A 21,741-nucleotide genomic window follows, 5' to 3' on the forward strand; every position below is an offset into this window, starting at 1 on the left:
TAAATCGAATAAAGATATAAATTCAAGAGTGTAGTCATATACTAAAATGTGTGTCAATATTATTTTGTGATATGTTCCATGTGTTTGTTTATGTATTCGTATTTGAAAAATTATAATAAAATATATGATTGTTTATACATTCATATTCTGCTAACTCAAATAATGATAAAACTATTTAAAAGTATAATGATATAACATGAACGTGTCACAATCCCGTCTACGGATTATGATATAATAATACTAATTATTCAGTTATTTCTAATTGTTATTGATTATTTATGTTAGTGGTCGGTTAATTATTTGAATGAATGTTAAACTCAATTATTACCTCCACCTGCTAAACCTTAAACCTAAAAACCTAGTGAAAATTTTAAACACTGGACCTAAAGGATACACTCTAAATCTCAAATGATATGTTTGTAGCGAAGCAACGAAATGGTGAAAACGGGCGGCTGCTAAAGTGCGCAGGAGAGAAACTGGCACGGTGAGGTTCTGGTAACCATCGGCGACGCCATGGTTGATTTGAGTGATTGGTGTTGTGGTAATGCTCTAAAAACCGTTATCGTTATCTGATATTCCGTGATTTTAACGGTTCTAAACTCGTTTTGGAGCAATTAAATGGTCGGTTTAATTAATGTTTTGGTCTATTTGATGCGTTTTGGTGTTCTTAAGTGTAATATGCAGGTTACTAGATAGCTTGCAAGAAAAGAACGCATTCGGGATTTATTCAGAAGCAAGATGGACCGAACAATGGACCGAATGAGAAGTATTGATCGCACAGGACATAGATCGACCGATCCATTGTCTGTGGATCGACCGATCCAGAGCTAAGAAGAAAAGCCGTACGGTTTCATGCACTAGATCGACCGATCCGACCACTGAGGATCGACCGATCCGACCACTGAGGATCGACCGATCCCACGCTCTACGGGCTCCACACGCACCAATGAGCTTTTCACTCCTTTTTACCCACTCCCTTCAATAATGGACTAGAAGAGAGGACTTTTGGGACTCAGAAGAGATTAGAGACGACCAAGAAGGAGATTTACAAGTTCTTGAGAGAGATTTGAGAGTTTTGTAACTTGTTTTGTGTGATTTGTGAAGATTTGTAAAGGAGTTCATCTCAAAACCATTTGGAGAAGATCTTCTGAACCTTTACTCTGTTTTAATACAATCTTATCATGTTTTCTTCATCAAAATCGTGTTGTTCTTACTTAGTTATGTGTGAGTAGTCATCTAGTTGGGTTTAAGGGTTCTCATAGGGGATTTCTTGATGTTTTGATTCATAAAACGTGTGTAGACTAAGGGATTACGTTTTGGTTCTTCATCTAATGGATTTCTTACTGCTTGAACTGAATTGATCACTTAGTTCATGATATCAGATTGTTTGATGCACCGAAAGTGATTGTTTGAACTTTCGAAAATACTTTAGATGAGCAAAGTGTCCTTAACCCTCGGAAGTTGATGTTTTGCGCTTTGTGAACATATTGAACCTGTTCTTAATGCTTGTTTAGAAATTGAAACTCAGCGGAAGTTAGTGTGGAGATTTCTATAACATAGAGAATTAGCGCTACGGAAGTAGGTTAATTCTAATATCGTGTTTGAGTTCTAGACGGTTTTTAATATATCCTTGTGTCTGCCATTAATTGTATCTTGATTAAAAAGAAATCCCTGAGAATTCCCAATGCCCAACGTTTGTTTTAAAATAGTTTTCAAATCGTTTAAATCATTTTTTTTACAGCTTGTTTATGTTTTGTGACACTAAAGAAAATTAAATAAAAACCATCAAAAATATATCTTCGTTCGCTGTAGCTATTAACTTGTCTGCAACTCTACGTGTGATCATCGGTCCCTGTGGATTCGATCCCGCATTACTACTGCGTACTTTACTGTGCACTTGCAGTTAGATAATCGGGTTAAAACTCGACACATCAAGTTTTTGGCGCCGTTGCCGGGGACCATTTGGTCACCCTAGAGTTAATGATCAGTTTAAGACTATAGCATTTTTATTTTGTCTAATGTTTCTGTCTTTCTCTTTCTGTTTGTGTTTTCAGGTGAATGAGCGGATTTCATACTAGAAGCAAAGGATCATCGAATTTAATACCTTTGGAGTTAGAGCTCGGCCGCCTAGAGAGACAAGTGAAAAAGAAAAGACTTGAGTCCGCTGAAGAGGTTGAAATGGCTGAACACCAAGAAGACCAGTTTCAGGACAACCCGCAAAATCCAATTCCTGTAGATGAACGAGAAGGCAACAATGCTGGTGATAATCAGCAGGCTGGTGTAGCTGCAAGACAACAGGCTGGAGACTATGGCATGCCTAGGATGACGCTTGCACATTATGATACACCAGATGCATTCTATGCCGATCGTTCTGGGATTCGCCCACCTCCCATTGAGAGAAGAGACTTTGAGATCAAGACTGGTCTCATTAATTTGGTGGAGAAAAATCCGTTTCATGGAAACCCGTCTGAGGACCCGATGTATCACTTGGAGCATTTTGAGCGAGTCTGTGACACCAGCAGACATAATGGAGTTCCTCAAGGCGCTTTGAAATGCAGGTTGTTCCCGTTTTCCTTAGCTGATAAAGCTATCAGATGGTTAAAGTCCATCCCTCCAGGATCTCTTACTACATGGGAAGAGACAAGAGCTGCTTTTCTACAGCATTTCTTCACCAAGTCAAGGTCCACATATCTGAGAAGCAGAATTGGAAGCTTTCAGCAGCTTGATTCAGAAAGCTTTCATGAGGCTTGGGAGCGTTTCAAGGAGTACACACAGGACTGCCCTCACCATGGTTACACTGATGTGAGCTTGCTGAACATTTTCTATAATGGAGTTCATGAAGAGAGTCAAGATGCCATGGACACAGCAAGTAATGGTGATTTCATGACCAAGACTGTTGAAGAAGCTTACACCTTGCTGAACAACCTGTCATCCAGCAAAGCAAACCGCAAGTCAAGGTTTGACACCAGCCAGAAGGGTGTTGGTTATGAATCCAAGAAGATAGATGAGCTGAATGCCAAGATTGAGATGCTTCTCAAGAGAGATCAGAAATCTGTGAAATTTGTGGAGGAGCAAGGCTATCGTTCCTCACAAGAAACTGTTGGTGATGATTCAGATGATATGCAAGCTGATGTGAACTACATTGGTGGTCAAGGAAACTACAACAGAGGCTACAATCAGAACCTTGGATGGAGTCAAAATCAGCAAAATAATCTGTCTTACCGGAGCAACAATGTGGAGAATCCACAACATCAGTCCTACCCTCAGGCAGGAAACAGGCAAAACCAGAATCAGAACCAGAGTGTGTTCAACCAAGGATATCAGAACAGAAATCAATATCAGGGGAACAACTCGGGCAACTCAGGATTTCAGCAAAGGCAGCAGTACAACAACTACCAGAATCAAGGGAATGCCTCTTCGTCACAGTCTTCTCAGGATAACGAAATTAAGAAGATGCTGCAAATGGTGCTAGAAGGTCAGAAGAATAGCACTGCAGAGATAAACACCAAGGTGGATAACATGTATGGAGAGCTTAATGGGAAGTTTGAAGCTTTGAACACCCATTTGAAAGTTTTGGAAAAGCAAGTTGCTCAAACCGCCTCCAGCAGCAGAACAGCACCTGGATTTCTACCAGGGAAGTCAGAGACGAATCCCAAGGAGTTTGTGAATGCTGTAACACTTAGGAGTGGAAAAACGATTGAAGGATCGAATAAGAAAGAGATCGACCGATCTCAGGAACAGATCGACCGATCCAAGGGGACGGAGATCGACCGATCTGGTCCATGTGGATCGACCGATCCCGTGTCAACGAAGCCAAATTCCTCTGAACCTGAAGAGGTGTATGTGGCGCCTCCTGCTTATGTTCCTAAGGCTCCATAACCATCCAGACCAAGGTAGAAGATCAAAGAACGTGAGTACGAGAAGCTAAAGAACCTTGTTGGGGAGTTACATGAGATTGCCATTCGTTGAAGCGGTGAAGATGGTACCTTCTCTTAAAAGGTACATGAAGGAGATTCTTACCGATAAGATGAGCCTAGAGCGTGGTGTGTTGATGCTCAATGAGGAATGTAGCGCAGTTCTACAAAATGTCATGCCTAAAAAGCGTGAAGATCCCGGAGCATTTGTTCTACCATGCCGCATTGGATCACTTACCTTTGAGAAGAGTCTCTGCGATCTGGGTTCAGGAGTGAGCCTAATGCCTTTCTCTGTCTCTGAGAGGCTAGGCATGACGAACTACAAACCTACAAGGATCTCCTTGGTCCTTGCTGACCGATCGGTGAGAAGACCAGTCGGTGTACTAGAAAACATCCCTGTTGGTGTTGGAAAGGGATATGTGCTTACCGATTTTGTAGTTCTGGAGCTGGAAGAGGAACCTAAAGATCCTCTCATTTTGGGCAGACCGTTTTTAGCTACTGCTGGAGCCATGATTGATGTACAGAATGGGCATATAGACTTACGTCTAGGAGACATGGCGATGAGATACAATGTGGAGAAGGTGCTGAAAAATCCGACTATTGATGGACAGACTTTCTGGGTTGATACATTGACTGAACTGGTGGAGGAAATGGATGAAGAGTTGCACACTGATGATCCTCTACAAGTCGCATTGACCCAAAGGGAGAGTGAGTTCGGGTTCATGAACCAAGAAGTGGTTGGATTTTCTGAGATTTTGGATTCAGCCTCACCGATTGAGAAGCATGTCGCCTATGTCAGCCTTGAAGACTCAGGCACCGATAAAACCGTCAAACCGTCATCCTCCCAACCAGATTGGAGTGAGGAGAATGCTCCAAAGGTGGAACTTAAAGCCCTCCCAGCTGGGCTGAGGTATGCATTCTTGGGACCGAATTCCACATATCCTGTTATTATTTGTGCTAACCTGAATAATGTGGAGACCGCTTTGCTTCTTTCAAAATTGCGAAAGTATAGAAAAGCATTGGGGTACTCTTTGGATGATATTACAGGTATTTCTCCAGATCTTTGCATGCACAAGATTCACTTGGAGGATGAGTCAAAGACGTCCATAGAGCACCAGCGAAGACTGAATCCCAAACTGATGGAAGTTGTGAAAAAGGAGATTCTAAAGCTGTTGAGTGCAGGGGTGATCTACCCAATTTCAGACAGCACTTGGGTGAGCCCGGTTCATGTGGTTCCTAAGAAGGGTGGCATCACTGTCATCACAAATGAGAAGGCTGAGCTGATTCCTACCAGAACAGTCACAGGGCATAGGATGTGCATTGACTACAGGAAGCTAAACTCAGCCACAAGGAAGGACCACTTCCCACTTCCTTTCATTGACCAGATGCTGGAAAGACTAGCCAACCACCCCTACTACTGTTTTCTCGATGGCTACTCCGGGTTCTTTCAGATACCCATTCATCCAGAGGACCAAGAGAAGACAACATTCACCTGTCCATACGGTACTTTTGCCTACAGGAGAATGCCCTTCGGATTGTGCAATGCTCCTGCCACTTTCCAGAGATGCATGATGTCGATCTTTACTGATCTTATTGAGGACATTATGGAGGTTTTTATGGACGATTTCTCAGTCTACGGTTCTTCATTTACCGACTGCCTTGCTAATCTGTGCAAGGTGCTGGAAAGATGTGAGGAGAAGAACTTGGTGCTAAATTGGGAGAAGTGCCATTTCATGGTGAAAGATGGCATTGTTTTGGGTCACAGGATATCAGAGCAGGGTATCGAGGTTGACAAAGCAAAGATTGAAGTTATGACCAGCCTACAGCCTCCTAGGACAGTGAGGGATATTCGGAGTTTTCTGGGACATGCCGGTTTTTACAGGAGGTTTATCAAAGACTTCTCTATGATAGTGAGGCCACTCACCCGTCTGCTGTGCAAAGAAGCGAAGTTTGTTTTTGATGCTGACTGCCTCGCTGCGTTTCAGATTCTCAAGAAGTCTCTAGTCAGTGCTCCCATTGTGCAGCCACCAGATTGGGACTTGCCATTTGAAATAATGTGTGACGCAAGTGATTACGCGATTGGAGCTGTTTTGGGGCAGAGAAAAGACAAGAAACTCCATGTGATCTATTATGCCAGCCGAACTTGATGATGCTCAAATCAAGTATGCTACCACTGAGAAGGAGTTGCTGGCAGTAGTTTATGCTTTCGAGAAGTTCAGGTCCTATTTGGTGGGCTCGAAAGTAATTGTGCACACAGATCATGCAGCCTTGAAGTACCTGATGACGAAAAAAGATGCTAAACCGAGACTCTTAAGGTGGATCTTACTGCTACAGGAGTTTGATATTGAGATCAGAGACAAGAGAGGAGCAGAAAATGGAGTGGCAGATCATCTTTCGCGAATGAGAGTGGAAGCTGAAACACCACTGGATGATACATTACCCGAGGAGAATGTCTATGTGATCACCTTGCTGGAGGATGAGTATTTGGATCAGGCTGATTGCTGTGTCATGAGACAAATTCAGGATGATCTCCCATGGTTTGCAGACTTTGCAAACTACCTATGTGCTGGAATTGAACCACCGAACCTGAAGGGGTATGAGAGGAAAAAGTTCATGAGAGATGTGAACCACTACTACTGGGATGATCCCTTCCTCTACAAGAGATGCTCAGATGGTTTATTCAGGAGATGTGTTCTGGAGAATGAGATGCAAGGGATTCTTTTCCACTGCCACAGTTCAGAATACGCAGGCCATTTTGCAACATTCAAGACGGTTTCTAAGGTCCTGCAGGCTGGTTACTGGTGGCCTACACTTTTCAGAGACGCCCATGAGTTTGTCTCAAAGTGTGATGCATGTCAGCGGAAGGGCAACATCAGTAAGAGAAATGAGATGCCCCAAAATTTCATCCTTGAAGTTGAAGTTTTTGATGTATGGGGAATTGATTTTATGGGCCCTTTCCCATCTTCTTATGGAAATGAGTACATCCTGGTTGCGGTTGATTATGTCTCCAAGTGGGTGGAAGCAGTAGCCAGCAAGACAAATGACTCTAGTGTTGTCAAGAAAATGTTCAAGACAGTCATTTTTCCAAGATTCGGGATCCCGAGAGTGGTTATTAGTGATGGAGGCTCTCACTTCATCAACAAGACGTTCGATAAACTGCTGAAGAAACATGGAGTAAAGCATAAGGTAGCTACACCTTATCATCCTCAGACAAGTGGGCAGGTTGAAATATCGAACCGAGAAATCAAGGGGATTTTGGAGAAGGCTGTAGGCAAAACAAGGAAAGACTGGGCTGTGAAGCTTGATGACGCCTTATGGGCGTATAGAACCGCCTACAAGACTCCCTTGGGCACCACTCCTTTTAATCTGGTCTATGGAAAGTCTTGTCACCTACCTGTGGAATTGGAGTACAGTGGTTTTTGGGCAACGAAGTTGATGAACTTCGACATTAAAACCGCTGCAGAAAGGAGGATGGTTCAGTTGAACGAGCTGGACGAGATTCGGTTGAACGCCTATGAGAACACCAAAATCTACAAGGAAAGAAATAAGGCGTGGCATGACAGAAAGATAATCCCGAGAGACTTCGCTGCTGGAGACAAAGTCCTTCTGTTCAACTCTAGACTCAAGCTATTTCCTGGAAAGCTTAAGTCTCGTTGGTCCGGACCTTTCACCATCACAGAGGTTAGACCTTATGGAGCTGTTGTCTTGGAAGAGAATGGGAGGAAGTTCACAGTCAATGGCCAGAGGCTAAAACCTTACTTCACAGATGCAAAACCCGAAGAAGGAACCAACATTCCTTTATCGGAACCTGATCTCGCCTAAGGACAACAAAATAGTCAGGCTCGCGACTTTAAACAAGCGCTGAGTGGGAGGCAACCCACATGGTTTGATTTTCTTTCTCTTTTGTGATTATGTTTTCTTGTGTGAATTGATTTTTGGTTGTGTTTTTAGATGATTTTCAGGCATGTATCACGATCAGGCAGAGATCGATCGATCCAACAGAAACAGAATGGGCGATCCATGTAAGAGATCGGTCGATCCGGGTTAGGTAGAGCGGTCGATCTCAGGAGAAGATCGGTCGATCCGACTCGTATGGATCGGTCGATCTAAGATAATGCCTAAGAGACAGAAGAAGAAGGGATGCGCATCACAGCCAGCTGTTTCTGGAGATAGCGATGACGACTCAAGCGCTCACGACACCGCTGCTGGACCTGAGGCAGCGGAGGACTCTGATGATGATGGAGCATTGGAGAGGCGCTCGAAGAGGCGCACTGACCGCAACGCCTGATCGGTAATCTCTCTTGGAATTATTTTCACACCGAGACGGTGTGAAGTAAGTCTGGGGGAGGATGCTACTTATGTACCATATTGCATTATTTCTTTCATTTTCTTAGTTTATCGGATTTGCTTGTGTTTTAAAAACTCTCTACGCATTTTTATCAGACCCTGTGATGATTATTAGACTATTTCCTTGTGTGTTGTGCATTACATTTCATATTGGCAATTTTTCAGGACTGTTAGCGCAGACAAACCGAGGAACCACTTGACCAAACAACCTCTCCTTAAATCTTTTATCAAGTCTCGGTGAATTGTAATCGACTCAACTATTTTTGACCATTAATGAATTTAATTTCTTTTGACCAGGAATCAACATCAGGAAACGGTACACCATATACACATTCAGGATTTTCTTTACCACATTTTACCACTCTTTAATAATCCTGAATGGCCAGACTCATCAATAGTTTGGTACCACACCTACACCTTACCCTTTTATTTCATCTCCATGCATTCTTACACACTGATCATATGTGCATACATGTGCAAAAACAATGGAGAGATTAGGGTAGACATGGTTCATCCGACTGCTTAGGTAGGATCGGAACATTTAGGTGGTTAGACACGGACCTGTGTGTCTAGAGGTGTAAATAGAAAAATTGGGTGTTGAAAGTGTGTGATTGCATCGCAGTGTATATATTCGATTTCGGTTTGTATAAGTTTTCGTAATAGACATTTATTTTTATTTTTTGTACCAGAGATGATGCGTTGTTTAAATTTGGGGTTAGAGTTTGAGATTTGTTGGGTTTTGATCATTTGAGACTTGAGCAGTTCGAAAACGTGGTTATCAATATACTCGACTTCTCCAGCGATTTTGCATAATGTTTTGCATTTTTTGTTATCGCTGATACCCACAAACACTTGAGCCTCACCTAATTAAACACTAAAACAGCCTCCCAAACACCGAGCCCGTTATACCTGATGGAGATATCTTTGGTGGAAAGGTCACGCCCTTTTTAATGAATGTAAAGAGTTGATTACTTGAAACTGAGACTTGCAGGTCTGAAATATGGAAAGGTTTGCGCGGTCTTGGTGGGGATTTGGAATGAATGCCTTGACAGTTTCTGATTTAAGTGGTTAGCGAAATCACAAGGTAAGGTCTACTGAGGGTTAGCGAGCTCCCAAATTTTGATCCTCTTTACTTGAGGACAAGCAAAGATTCAAGTCTGGGGGAGTTGATATTCCGTGATTTTAACGGTTCTAAACTCGTTTTGGAGCAATTAAATGGTCGGTTTTAATTAATGTTTTGGTATATTTGATGCGTTTTGGTGTTCTTAAGTGTAATATGCAGGTTACTAGATAGCTTGCAAGAAAAGAACGCATTCGGAATTTATTCAGAAGCAAGATGGACCGAACAATGGACCGAATGAGAAGTATTGATCGCACAGGACATAGATCGACCGATCCATTGTCTGTGGATCGACCGATCCAGAGCTAAGAAGAAAAGCCATACGGTTTCATGCACTAGATCGACCGATCCGACCACTGAGGATCGACCGATCCCACGCTCTACGGGCTCCACACGCACCAATGAGCTTTTCACTCCTTTTTACCCACTCCCTTCAATAATGGACTAGAAGAGAGGACTTTTGGGACTCAGAAGAGATTAGAGACGACCAAGAAGGAGATTTACAAGTTCTTGAGAGAGATTTGAGAGTTTTGTAACTTGTTTTGTGTGATTTGTGAAGATTTGTAAAGGAGTTCATCTCAAAACCATTTGGAGAAGATCTTCTGAACCTTTACTCTGTTTTAATACAATCTTATCATGTTTTCTTCATCAAAATCGTGTTGTTCTTACTTAGTTATGTGTGAGTAGTCATCTAGTTGGGTTTAAGGGTTCTCATAGGGGATTTCTTGATGTTTTGATTCATAAAACGTGTGTAGACTAAGGGATTACGTTTTGGTTCTTCATCTAATGGATTTCTTACTGCTTGAACTGAATTGATCACTTAGTTCATGATATCAGATTGTTTGATGCACCGAAAGTGATTGTTTGAACTTTCGAAAATACTTTAGATGAGCAAAGTGTCCTTAACCCTCGGAAGTTGATGTTTTGCGCTTTGTGAACATATTGAACCTGTTCTTAATGCTTGTTTAGAAATTGAAACTCAGCGGAAGTTAGTGTGGAGATTTCTATAACATAGAGAATTAGCGCTACGGAAGTAGGTTAATTCTAATATCGTGTTTGAGTTCTAGACGGTTTTTAATATATCCTTGTGTCTGCCATTAATTGTATCTTGATTAAAAAGAAATCCCTGAGAATTCCCAATGCCCAACGTTTGTTTTAAAATAGTTTTCAAATCGTTTAAATCATTTTTTTTTACAGCTTGTTTATGTTTTGTGACACTAAAGAAAATTAAATAAAAAACCATCAAAAATATATCTTCGTTCGCTGTAGCTATTAACTTGTCTGCAACTCTACGTGTGATCATCGGTCCCTGTGGATTCGATCCCGCATTACTACTGCGTACTTTACTGTGCACTTGCAGTTAGATAATCGGGTTAAAACTCGACACATCATTATCGCACCAATTTAAACTGGGACGAGATGATCATATAATTGGACCGAAAAAATCCTGGGAGAGATAGGAATTTTGATTTATAAAAGAAAAAGTAGAACTATAAAAGGACAATTATAAACTATAAAATCTAGGATTTTTAACGTTAAAACCCCTCAACCAAGTTTGTTTTGGGTAAAAAATCTCAAACTAAGTATTTAACGAAAAAGCACTCAAACTAACTTTATTTAATGAATTAAACCCTAACAGATCATAATTATCATTACTACCGGTAAATCTTTAGTTTAGAGGTTTCTACATTAAGTAAACATAGTTGAGGGGTTTTACCATTAAAAATAAAAATAAAGAAAAAAAAATCAAAATTTTATAATATTATCTAAAAATTAGCAACTTAAATTTTCAAAATTAGCATTTAAAAAAAGTTTTGCAAAGATTTTAAGTTTTCGGATCAGTCATAGCCGAAACAGAGTTAGACTCAAAATATCCATAGTCTAAGTGGGCTTAGCTAAAAAAATCCAATTATTTTTGAATTTATAAAGCTAAGCATAAATCCTGAGAAAATTGTTCAAACCAAATTAGTGTGACCCAATTAGTTGGCTTGGAGAAGAAACCTGACGCGGAAAAAAACAGATGTGGTGGGGGAGATGGATGATCTGAAGAATCTCGTACTCACCTACAATGGGGTAGTGTTTCGATTACCTTTAGTTTTTTTTCATATTGATTCAAATTTTATTCATCTCACACCGATATTCAAAGATATTTGTTCCGGCTTTGGAGCGTATTCTTGTTGTGGTCGAGTCAGTGGTGAATGAAATCCAAGATAGGCTTAGAGCTGGAAGGTTTCCACTGGATAAACATCCAATGCCAAAGTATGCAGGTGAGAATGTTGCCAAATTATCTCTTTAGATAGTCTTATGATATAAATTTGAATTCTCAAATGTTCGAGTCTATAATTTCAAATTAAACAAGTGGATTGAACGCGCATACAACATAACCTTCATAATCTGCACAAAAACTGCTCGCAAGACATCTATTGACCCTTCAACATTGGATCACTTGTTGTATGCACGCAAGTCATTAGCTGGTCGGTCCTGTTTGTAAATAAAATCATTGAATATGTGTCATGCATTTCACTAGGAAGTGACGCATCATTTGTTCTTCACCGTTAATCCTCATCAGGTTTCTTTCTTTCTCATTCTGCTACTACATCTAATTTGCATTAAAAAAGTTAGTAGAAAGTTGATAAGGATGTAGAAAACATATTGTTAGATTTACTTTCTCTATAAAAAGTGAATGATAGTTTAATAGATCCGAATTTAACTTTTTAATAGAGTAAATGAGAATGATAGTTTGATTATATTGACATCTTCATATATATCAGATAATCTAACATATATATCATATAATGATTGTGTTCAAAAAAAAAAAATATCATATAATGATAGTTTGATGATATTGACATCTTCACAACACGCGACAAAGCCCACAAACGTAGCGAATAAATGAAACGGTGCGTTTAGCACACCGAGGACACGTGTCGAGACGACGGACGCCGATTTTCCTACCTGATGCTGACGTGGCGCGCTGTGAGGGAAGGAAACATTACTTTATATAATAATATATATGAGTTTGATGTGTTTTTAACATCAACATTATATATGTATAAATTAAAAATGTAAGAAACCCAAAAAATACAATAAAAAATATCTAAAAATTTATTATTATATTTTTATTAGATAAGATATAATTTTTATTATATTTTCTTGTTTTTATATTTTTAATATTTTAGTAATTTTATTACAGGTAAATCTTTAGATAATTTTCTTGTTTTTTAATTTTTAAAAATTATCTAAAGATTTATTATTAGATTTTTATTAGATAAGATATAGTTTTTACTACATTTTCTAGGTTCTTACATTTTTAATTTACACATATATAATGTTAATATTAAAAACACATCAAAATCATATATTTACAAAAAAAAAATTAAAAATGCTAATTTTGAAAATTTAAGCTATTAATTTTTAGATAATATTATAAAAATTGTATTCTTTTTTTTTTAACGATAAAACTCCTCAACTATGTTTACTTAATGTAGAAACCCCTAAACTAAAGATTTACCGGTAGTAATGGTAATTATGACCTGCTAGGGTTTTATTCATTAAATAAAGTTAGTTTGAGGATTTTTTTCGTTAAATACTTAGTTTGAGGGTTTTTACCCAAAACAAACTTAGTCGAGGGGTTTTAATGTTAAAAATCCTAAAATCTATACAGAATTTAGAATGCATTAAACTAAAATAGACGTAATGATATTGTTATTTTGTGTGATTTCTTTCTACTATAATTTATAGTTTAAAGTGTCATTTACGTGTAAATTTTACGCATTTTAATTTATTAATGTTAATTTAATTTTGAGTTATAATACGGATCTCTAATAAATTATAAAAATAAAGATTTATTTTTATTTACATATCACACAGATCCTAATTGGATTGAAATTATTATGTTCCTTACTTTAGGGCAGAAAATGGGAAACATATTAATCTAAATGAAAATCAATCCACGGCATGATAGAAGGGAAAGTGATTGAATTAATCTCATCATGATTTATGAAAGGAAAGATCATCCTTATGCAAATACATGACTTTTAACTTTAAAGGAAAAAGTTTGGTATAGCCAAAAAAAAAAGTTGGGTCCTTCGATCGAATATTCTGAATTATTTAAAATATTTTTATCAACCGAATTATATTTTGTCTTCTCTCCAACAACCTTGTGGCATTACATAGATGATCATTGCCTTGTCCATTCTGCAACAACATGACATTGTAAAAATCTCTATTAGTGATTCATATTCTAAGAACCACGTTTATTATAAACATAGCCGTCTAAAATGTCAATAGGATCGATTCGTATCAGTTCTTTTAAAAAGTTTAAATTGAGATTTTTAGAACATAATAATTCAAATACAGTAAAAAGGAAAACAATTAATAAAGAAATAGATGACCAACCAAAGTAATCATATAAAAAGAAGAAACCATTTTCTATTTCTTTAGCTTCAAGCATCTCCACATCACTTCATTACCACTTGATCAATAGAACAAAAGAAGAAAAATAAAAAACAGAACACAACTCACAAGCCTCTTTGTCAATGGCTGCTCAAATCCCCATAGGGACACGAGGAACTATTGGATCGCTTGTACGTAAAGAAATCGACTACTTCAAAAACTTCAATACATGTCCCCAGTACGATCCACGGAGAGGATACTCTGAAGAAAACACTAATGGTTTTGAACAAAGAGACCACTCATCACGTCTGAGTTCTTGGTTCTCTAGAACAAACTGGAGAAAGAAGAAGAAGAAGAAGAAGCGGCAGAGTTGCGGTGGCGGTGGTAGGTTTTTGCCGAGTATGTGCTCGGCGGTGGAGGTGTCCGGTGAGAATCGGGTTCCCGGTTTCAACTATAGGATCTTGAAGAATGATGAGAAGGGCTTGCGTGTGTAGAGTATTGTTTATGTGGATTAAGGTAAAAACATTCTAGATCTACATAAACTTTTTTTCTTTTAAATTATGTGTTAATTTGTTACAATCTATAATGTCAATGAGCATATTCTGCTTTTCTTTTACCAGTGTAAATTAAAAAACAATATTTATATATATTTCACATATGCATGCTCAAGGATTTTCTTTTTGCTTGGTGGTATGATGACCAATGACTATGACGTATGCTAAAGACTAAAGTTAATTCAATCCTGTACGGTCTGATTCAAGAATTCGGTTTCGGTTATATCCCGGTTTGAAAGAAATTCCGCTCAGTAATTAGTATAAATATGCTTGAGAATGTGAGAGGTTTACAAGACAAACATGGAGGATGGAGGCAGAGAAATGAGTGAATGTTTAGTAAACGTGCATTTGTTGGTAGATTGTCTTCAATACATATATAGTTTTGCTTCAACAAATTGGTTTATGTAGTGTATAATTACTTTAAGTAGTAAACCTTTTGCAGCCGCAGTTGATTGTTCTTTAGTTTTGTTTCTATTGCAACATTCTCAGATTTGAACTTCACTTAGTAAGAGATAGCATATAGGGAGACATAATGTTTCAAATGTTTCCCTTTATCTACTAGCATTACCAATATCCTTACATATGAAGTAACCTTTAAAGGCTCCTGTCACAAGGTTCAGGTTGCTCATTTAGCACAAAATATTTTAGTGTAGTGGTCTATAAACATATCTTTTTAATTATGACATTAAGAGTTTTGTAGATTAAAACTTTCTACAGGATTGGAGGATTCTTTTGACCCTAGTACATCTTCATGTCTGAACCAAATTGAAACGTTGCAACTTCATTTTCATGCCAAATATATCAAAAGGACATAATCACCTTAGCTGCTTTGACTGGAATTATTTCACTCGTTGGTTACAATATAGTGCCTTGTATTTATTAAATTTTCGGGTTGCTTTACTTACTATCGAATAGGTCTGGTTGAAGCAGTATATACTTGGATTGGAACGTGAAGCTATACAAAACTCGGTGGCTACACTATCCCTTACATAAATTGTTTTGTCGAAATTTCAAGTTAATATTCAAAGTAAATTAAAAATGTTGAAGTCATAAATCGTGCTTGAATTGTGCTTGAATTTTAAATGACTCTTGACTTCATCGGTCATAAAATATTTGGAGGACATGTGAAGGAACAAGTCAGAAGCTACAAGCAACCTACAGAATGTCGAAAAGGTCGCATCATCCTCGACCGTAGGATCTTCATTTCCTTCTTCTTCCTCTCTCTCTCTCTCTCTCTGCCATCTGACCTGTGGGTATGCATATATACAAACAAGTCATCTCTCTCTCTGATTCTCAAGAGCTGATTAGGGAAGTGTAATCCATCATAACCGGCAAAAGATAGCACAAATCTTCGTGACGGCGATGACGAAATGGTGGGACAATGTTAACGAGTCAACTCAGTGGCAAGATGGGATCTTCTTCTCTCTTTGTGGAGCTTATGCTCTTGTTTCCGCCATCGCTCTTGTACGATTATCTTTCTCTCACTCTTTTCACGGCTCAAAGTCAGGCCTTTTTTCTTTAAGTATCTTCTAGGTCTTTGATTGGAGGGTGTCTAGGTCAAAATCTCTTGCGTGCTTGAACTGTCTTCTTCTTTTGTTAAAAAGAAAAGGGAAAAATGTCTTGTACGTGAAGTCTGGTGGCAATCTTTCTTTGTTATCGTGTTGTGTTGGTTTGCTTTCATGAGACATCGTTTTTGTCATAGACCAATATAAAAAGGGTCTCATATAAAAACGAGGGAAGATTATTTTCAACTGGTATATATATATCATCTTTGAGAAAAATATGAAAATATAAGCATCACATTAAATTTGAATATACATTATACATTATTTTATTTTATGTTGACATTTTTATTTATTTAAATACTGATTTTTTAAATTTACATGTTTTTGTTTATATCTAAAATGATTAAATATATATGTTTTATAGTTAAAATTATTAGTACTTTCATTAATACAATTATAAATTGATATAAATGATTTCATATTCTATTGAAAAATAAATTTATGTATAATTAATGAATATTTAGTTAGGATAAAATTAAAGTTGAATAAATTTTGTAAATTTTTTAAAAGAAGTAAAATATTTTTGGAATATTTTTTGTGGGAAAAATGAAGGGAACTAGTTGACCTTGTATGAATTGGATTGTTGTTGCCAGGTCCAACTGGTGAGGATCCAAATGAGAACGCGTGAATATGGTTGGACCACTCAGAAGGTGTTTCATCTCCTAAACTTTGTCGTCCATGGAGGTGATGATAATCTTTGTTTCTTGTTGACAAATGATAGGATTTTGTGTTTTTTTTTCCTTGTTTGCTTCAGGATTTTTAGGTTATATTTTTCACTTTTGTTTTGATTTTTGTGCAGTTCGTGCGGTTCTGTTTGGATTTCAACATCAAGTCTTTCTCATGCATCCCAAGGTGAGATTCTGCATAGGGTTTGACGTTTACTCATCTCCAATATTTCTTATCTATTAATCTTAGAGCATTATAACATATTTTCGTGTACAAATCGGTCCCAATACGATAATATAATTCTTTGTTATCGTGTTGTGTTGGTTTGCTTTCTCATGCATCCTAAGGTGAGATTCTGCATAGGGTTTGACGCTTATTCATCTCCAATATTTCATGCGTGTCATCACTAATATGATTCTTAGAATACTTAAAAAATAAGTTGGTTTATATAAATATATATTATAGTTTTTATTAAACTAACTATCAAATTGATTAGTAGTGTACAAAAGAATATTTTCAATTCTTTCCTTAAATAAAATCAACGAAATTACCTAATATGATTAACATATTTGATAATTAATGATTATGAATAATACATATTTGATAATATTTTTTAAATTCTTTCTTTGTTTAATTAATTTATATTATTAAAAGAAATTAATCAATCACATTAAGCATATAATAAAAATAGATGTTTTCTTATATGTTATATTTTTAATTTTTTAAAACTACTATAAATTACTAAAAAAAGTAAAAGTCTCACACTGAAAATTTTGTGATCAATGGTTTAACATTTTTTTGTTCAAGCAAGATATAAATGATCATAAATCGTATGAATATGAAATCTCATTAATAGATATTCATATTATATATGTATCAATATCTTTAAATTAAATTATATACTATATAAAATATATAAATATGTTAATTTCAAAATTTGCATTGAAAATTATTGAGATCTTAATATTTTAATTTTGAAATTTAAATTGATAAATCTCACATTAAAGTTTTGTGATTAACAGTTTAAATTATTGTTACAGCAAATATACAAATGTTAATAAAATCATATGAGTAGGAAATGTCAATAATAAATATTTATATTAAAATATACTATATATATCTATGCCAATATCAATAAAGTTTAATTATTTACCATATAAAGTAAATAAAATTATTGTTTTGATATGTTTACCAAAAACACGATTGTAATTAAACAAAAAGTATTGGTTTTGATTTATGTGTTTACTCTAATGTATATATTTTTATGTATACAATTTATTTTCTTAATAGGTGGTTTATAATATGTTATTTAATCCTGACAATCCCAGAAATACACTTTGTCAAATGGAAATAATTTTTAATGTTGGAAGCACTACATATATGTATATATTATTTCATTCAGATTGAATATTTTAGTCTTGATTTTTATTCCTAAAAATCTTTTAATGAAATATCATGACAAGATTTTCATCACCTCCTTTTGAGTTTGTTCGAAGAATGAGAGATTTTGTCATTCATCTAATATTTGTTTTTCCTAATACCATATCTAACTATTGCAACTGTAAAAATGAGATATTTGAACAATTTATTATAAGTTTTTTTGGTTTATCATTTAAAAAATCAAACAATTCTTATTTTATACATAGTTTACATATACTATGATGGTAAGTATTGTATTTTTTTATTGGTATACTCTTAAGTAACTAAATCTCAAAAGTTTAGGTTAATAAAATAAGTAATTTTTTTTCTTTTTATAATTAGATGATTTTTAGACCGAACTGACGAATGTATACCAGACAGACATTTATATTTTGAGTGTGCACTTATATTCTATAACAGCTTGATATAATAGATTCGAACACTAACATGTGAATAGATTTTGCCGGTGATTTTCTTCAAACATTTGATTCTTAGATATGTATTTGGAATGAGACTAATTTTTATATATGTCCACCTTTTTAAATTCACATTTATGTAATCACCGAATTCACAGAAGAAATTAAAAAAAAAAAAAAACTCATATCAGTGAAAGAGAAACGAGAACAAAAGCACAGTTTTATAGATGTAGAAATTGAAATCACTATAGAGAGTCAATAGTAAACAAAACGAAAGCAGAAAACCTAACTATTTTTCCCATTTTATGGTTTTCGTGATTTGTGTCAGTCGTAAAACTTAATTATCTTTTGTGCGTATGAAATCTTAAAAATAATTAAAATGTAATGTAATACGTTAACGATAATACATTTAAAAGACCAACATTTGTATTCGTCATTTTACAACCAATAAAATTGTAGTGAAAATTGTAGTGTTGTAAAATGTTAAAATCATTTAATGAATAAACATTAGTATAATAAACTCATCCGTGCACGCGCGCGGATTATTATCTAGTACTTTGTTATTTTCTTATAATAAAGATGAGATTGATCCAATGTTTTTATCTAAAATAGAAACTTTCAAATGTAGTGTAGAATATAGAAGAATGTCACATTTCCCTATAAATAGAGAAACAAATAAGGATATGTTGAGTAGACAAATATACGTTGGTTTGTTTTTTGAAAGAAAATTATAATTTTTAAAACAAAACGATAAGGTGTTTATGTCATCTATCCTATCTCTGCTCGACCTGTTCTCAGTGTAAATCTGGTTTTGTTTGTTTGATTTTGGAAAGGAAATTTCATTTTTTTAGTTTTTTTGTCAAAAATAGCATTCACAAAATACTCACATTTATTAATTAATAAAAACACTAAATTACACTAAATTTTAAACATTGACCTTACCTATATTCCATAAATACTAAATCGTAAATTCTAAACCTAAATAAAATAAAAATGTCTTTTTAACTTCTAGTTAATGTTGTTTCAGTGATTTCCCTTTTGCGTACTAATTTTTGTAGCACAAACTTGATTTATTGCTATTTAAGTGTATAAACGATGGAGTTTGAAAATAGTTTTTAAGTATCTAATGTTGTTGTTGAATTGAGGTAATGCAGGTTTTTTGCTGGATATTACTGGATTTTCCGGGCCTCCTCTTTTTCTCGGCGTACACACTGCTCCTTCTGTTCTGGGCACAGATATATCACGAGGCAAGTAAACTATCTATAAAGATTTTTCTTTGATATGCGTAGACTCTCAGTTTTTGTTGCCGCTAATGAGCAGTCAAGAAGCTTACCAACGGATAAGCTGCGGAAAACCTATATTGCAGCCAATGTGGCTGTATATTTGTCTCAGGTTCATGTCTGATTCTTATTGCTTTCTCCCTCGTCCTTGTCTTTTAACTTGGTAGTTATTGTTTGCTACAAAAGAATCTGTGTGAACCTTTCTCACTTTTGTTTAAAATTTACAGGGGAATCAAAAGACTAAGTTTGACATGTGATTGATGTCTGTATCAGGTTGTTATATGGGTATGCATCTGGGTAAATGATAACAGCACTGTGGAGTTAGTTGGAAAGATATTTATGGCAGGTAGGTTCTTAGTCTGGTGAAGCAAGTATACTCATTTGCTCATTCTTCAATATTCTCTTTCATATCTAAACTCTGTAATGCTTCTTTTTTTTTGGGTATTTTCCTTCTTTTAGTTGTGTCTTTCATCGCTGCGTTAGGCTACTTGCACCACGGAGGAAGGTATGTGTTTTTTGTGTTCTGCTTATCTCGTAGTCAAAGTGTCTGGGAAGTTATTCAATTAATGGCTTTACTGGCGTTGTTTTTTCACATGTTTTTTTTTGGTATGCTATATAGATTGTTTATTATGCTGAAAAGATTCCCTATTCAGTCAAAAGGGAGAAGTAAGAAGCTCCATGAGGTAGTCATTGTGCTTGTGCATCTTTGTCTTAGTTCCAATGAACTTTGACATTTTTGCATTGCCTTCATTTAAATTCATTGTTTTTTTTATCGATCAGCCTTTGTAATTGAGAAATGGTAATCAATTACAGGTTGGATCTGTGACAGCCATATGCTTCATCTGCTTCCTCATAAGATGCATTGTGGTAAGCTCTGAGATATAGAATGAAATCTTTATGATCAGTTATGCTGATGAGTGTTTTTTAAAAAAAATATTTATTTGTTGCAAAAACTTTTCAGGTGGGTGTATCAGCTTTTCGCAGGGATTTGAGGCTGGATGTTCTTGATCGTCCGGTTCAGAATTTAATCTACTATATGGTAAGTAACTAAAACCTTTATTAATTATCTTTACCATATTTAAATCTGTGTTTCTGTATCTTCACTGACTCGGAAAAAAAAACGGAATTACAAAGGTGGTTGAGATAATTCCATCGGCACTAGTCCTCTTCATTCTGCGTAAGCTACCTCCAAAGAGACCACCAGTTCAGTACCATCCTGTCCAGTAGACTTCTTTTGTCTGAAGAAAATTGAGGCAAAATAAATCTGTAGCTGAAGAAGAAGAAGATGGTGTGGAATCTGCGTGAGTTTATAATTGGAATGCACGTTCATATATAACTTTTTGGTTTTGTAAAATTATTGTTATATTTGTCGTGTTTTACGTTACATGTTCTTTTGCTACTTCGAATATCTCTTCTGTTTTTATGCTTTTCTGGCGCGGATGTTTAATTGTTTATGTCCTGTTTCGGTTGAACTTTGAAAACAATACAAATCGTTGTCTTTAATCTTTCATCTACTTTCCACCATGGGAACAAAGTTATGAACTGTAAACTTGAAGGTCAAAAAGATTATAAATCTCAACTAATTTGTTTATAAGAAATCATAAATAACAACTGATCTAACCATACTAAACCAAATAAAACTGAAAAATAAAATTATTGAACTGTAAGTAAACAGAAACTTTGCACCTCAAGTTCTTACAAAGCAAATTTTGTGAATTTCCTCTTCAAACAAATTATCTTTTGTGTAATGGAAAATGTTCATTTGCTTTTAAAAATATACTTCTTTTTCTTTTTCCAAGCCAATAAAATACCCTTTCAAGTTTGTGTTTCTCATTTTCTGGAATTATGTTAAGCATGAACTCTTTTAAATATATCAAAATTGAAACTTTGAACTTGAAAGTGTGCTTTTTATAGAGTGGTTCCTAGGTTTGTGAAAATCCTATGCCTTCTTCACTCACCTCTTGCTTTGTCTCCTTTCCTTAGCTACCTGGATTTTCGTGTAGAATATTTTTCAGATCAGTAGGAAACTGAATATGTTGTATTTGGCTTGATTTTTGTTTTTTAT

The 21,741-nt window shown here is 35.8% G+C and overlaps 2 protein-coding genes and 1 non-coding gene across 3 annotated transcripts; 2 read left to right on the forward strand and 1 right to left on the reverse strand.

Moving 5' to 3' along the window:
• Positions 1-2,688: 2,688 nt before the first annotated feature.
• On the reverse strand, positions 2,689-2,795 carry LOC125581096. Its single transcript, XR_007318807.1, has one exon. It is a non-coding gene; the product is annotated as a small nucleolar RNA R71 (small nucleolar RNA).
• Positions 2,796-13,299: 10,504 nt separating this feature from the next.
• Positions 13,300-14,804, forward strand: BNAC01G13120D. The gene is made up of 2 exons (XM_013804818.3): positions 13,300-14,292; positions 14,501-14,804. The coding sequence occupies exon 1, from the start codon at positions 13,920-13,922 to the stop codon at positions 14,268-14,270; it is 351 nt and encodes a 116-aa protein (XP_013660272.1). The 5' UTR covers positions 13,300-13,919; the 3' UTR covers positions 14,271-14,292; positions 14,501-14,804.
• Positions 14,805-15,412: 608 nt separating this feature from the next.
• LOC106365374 (tobamovirus multiplication protein 1-like) lies at positions 15,413-21,179 on the forward strand. Its single transcript, XM_048743629.1, has 12 exons — positions 15,413-15,466; positions 15,639-15,794; positions 16,489-16,579; positions 16,695-16,747; positions 19,551-19,643; positions 19,717-19,788; positions 19,950-20,022; positions 20,136-20,181; positions 20,296-20,359; positions 20,490-20,543; positions 20,638-20,715; positions 20,811-21,179. Exons 1-12 carry the CDS (start codon positions 15,413-15,415, stop codon positions 20,901-20,903), a joined length of 927 nt encoding a protein of 308 aa, XP_048599586.1. The 3' UTR covers positions 20,904-21,179.
• Positions 21,180-21,741: the final 562 nt, after the last annotated feature.

The sequence above is a fragment of the Brassica napus genome, chromosome C1 (assembly GCF_020379485.1).
Source record: "Brassica napus cultivar Da-Ae chromosome C1, Da-Ae, whole genome shotgun sequence".
In the NCBI taxonomy this organism is placed as follows: Eukaryota; Viridiplantae; Streptophyta; class Magnoliopsida; order Brassicales; family Brassicaceae; genus Brassica; species Brassica napus.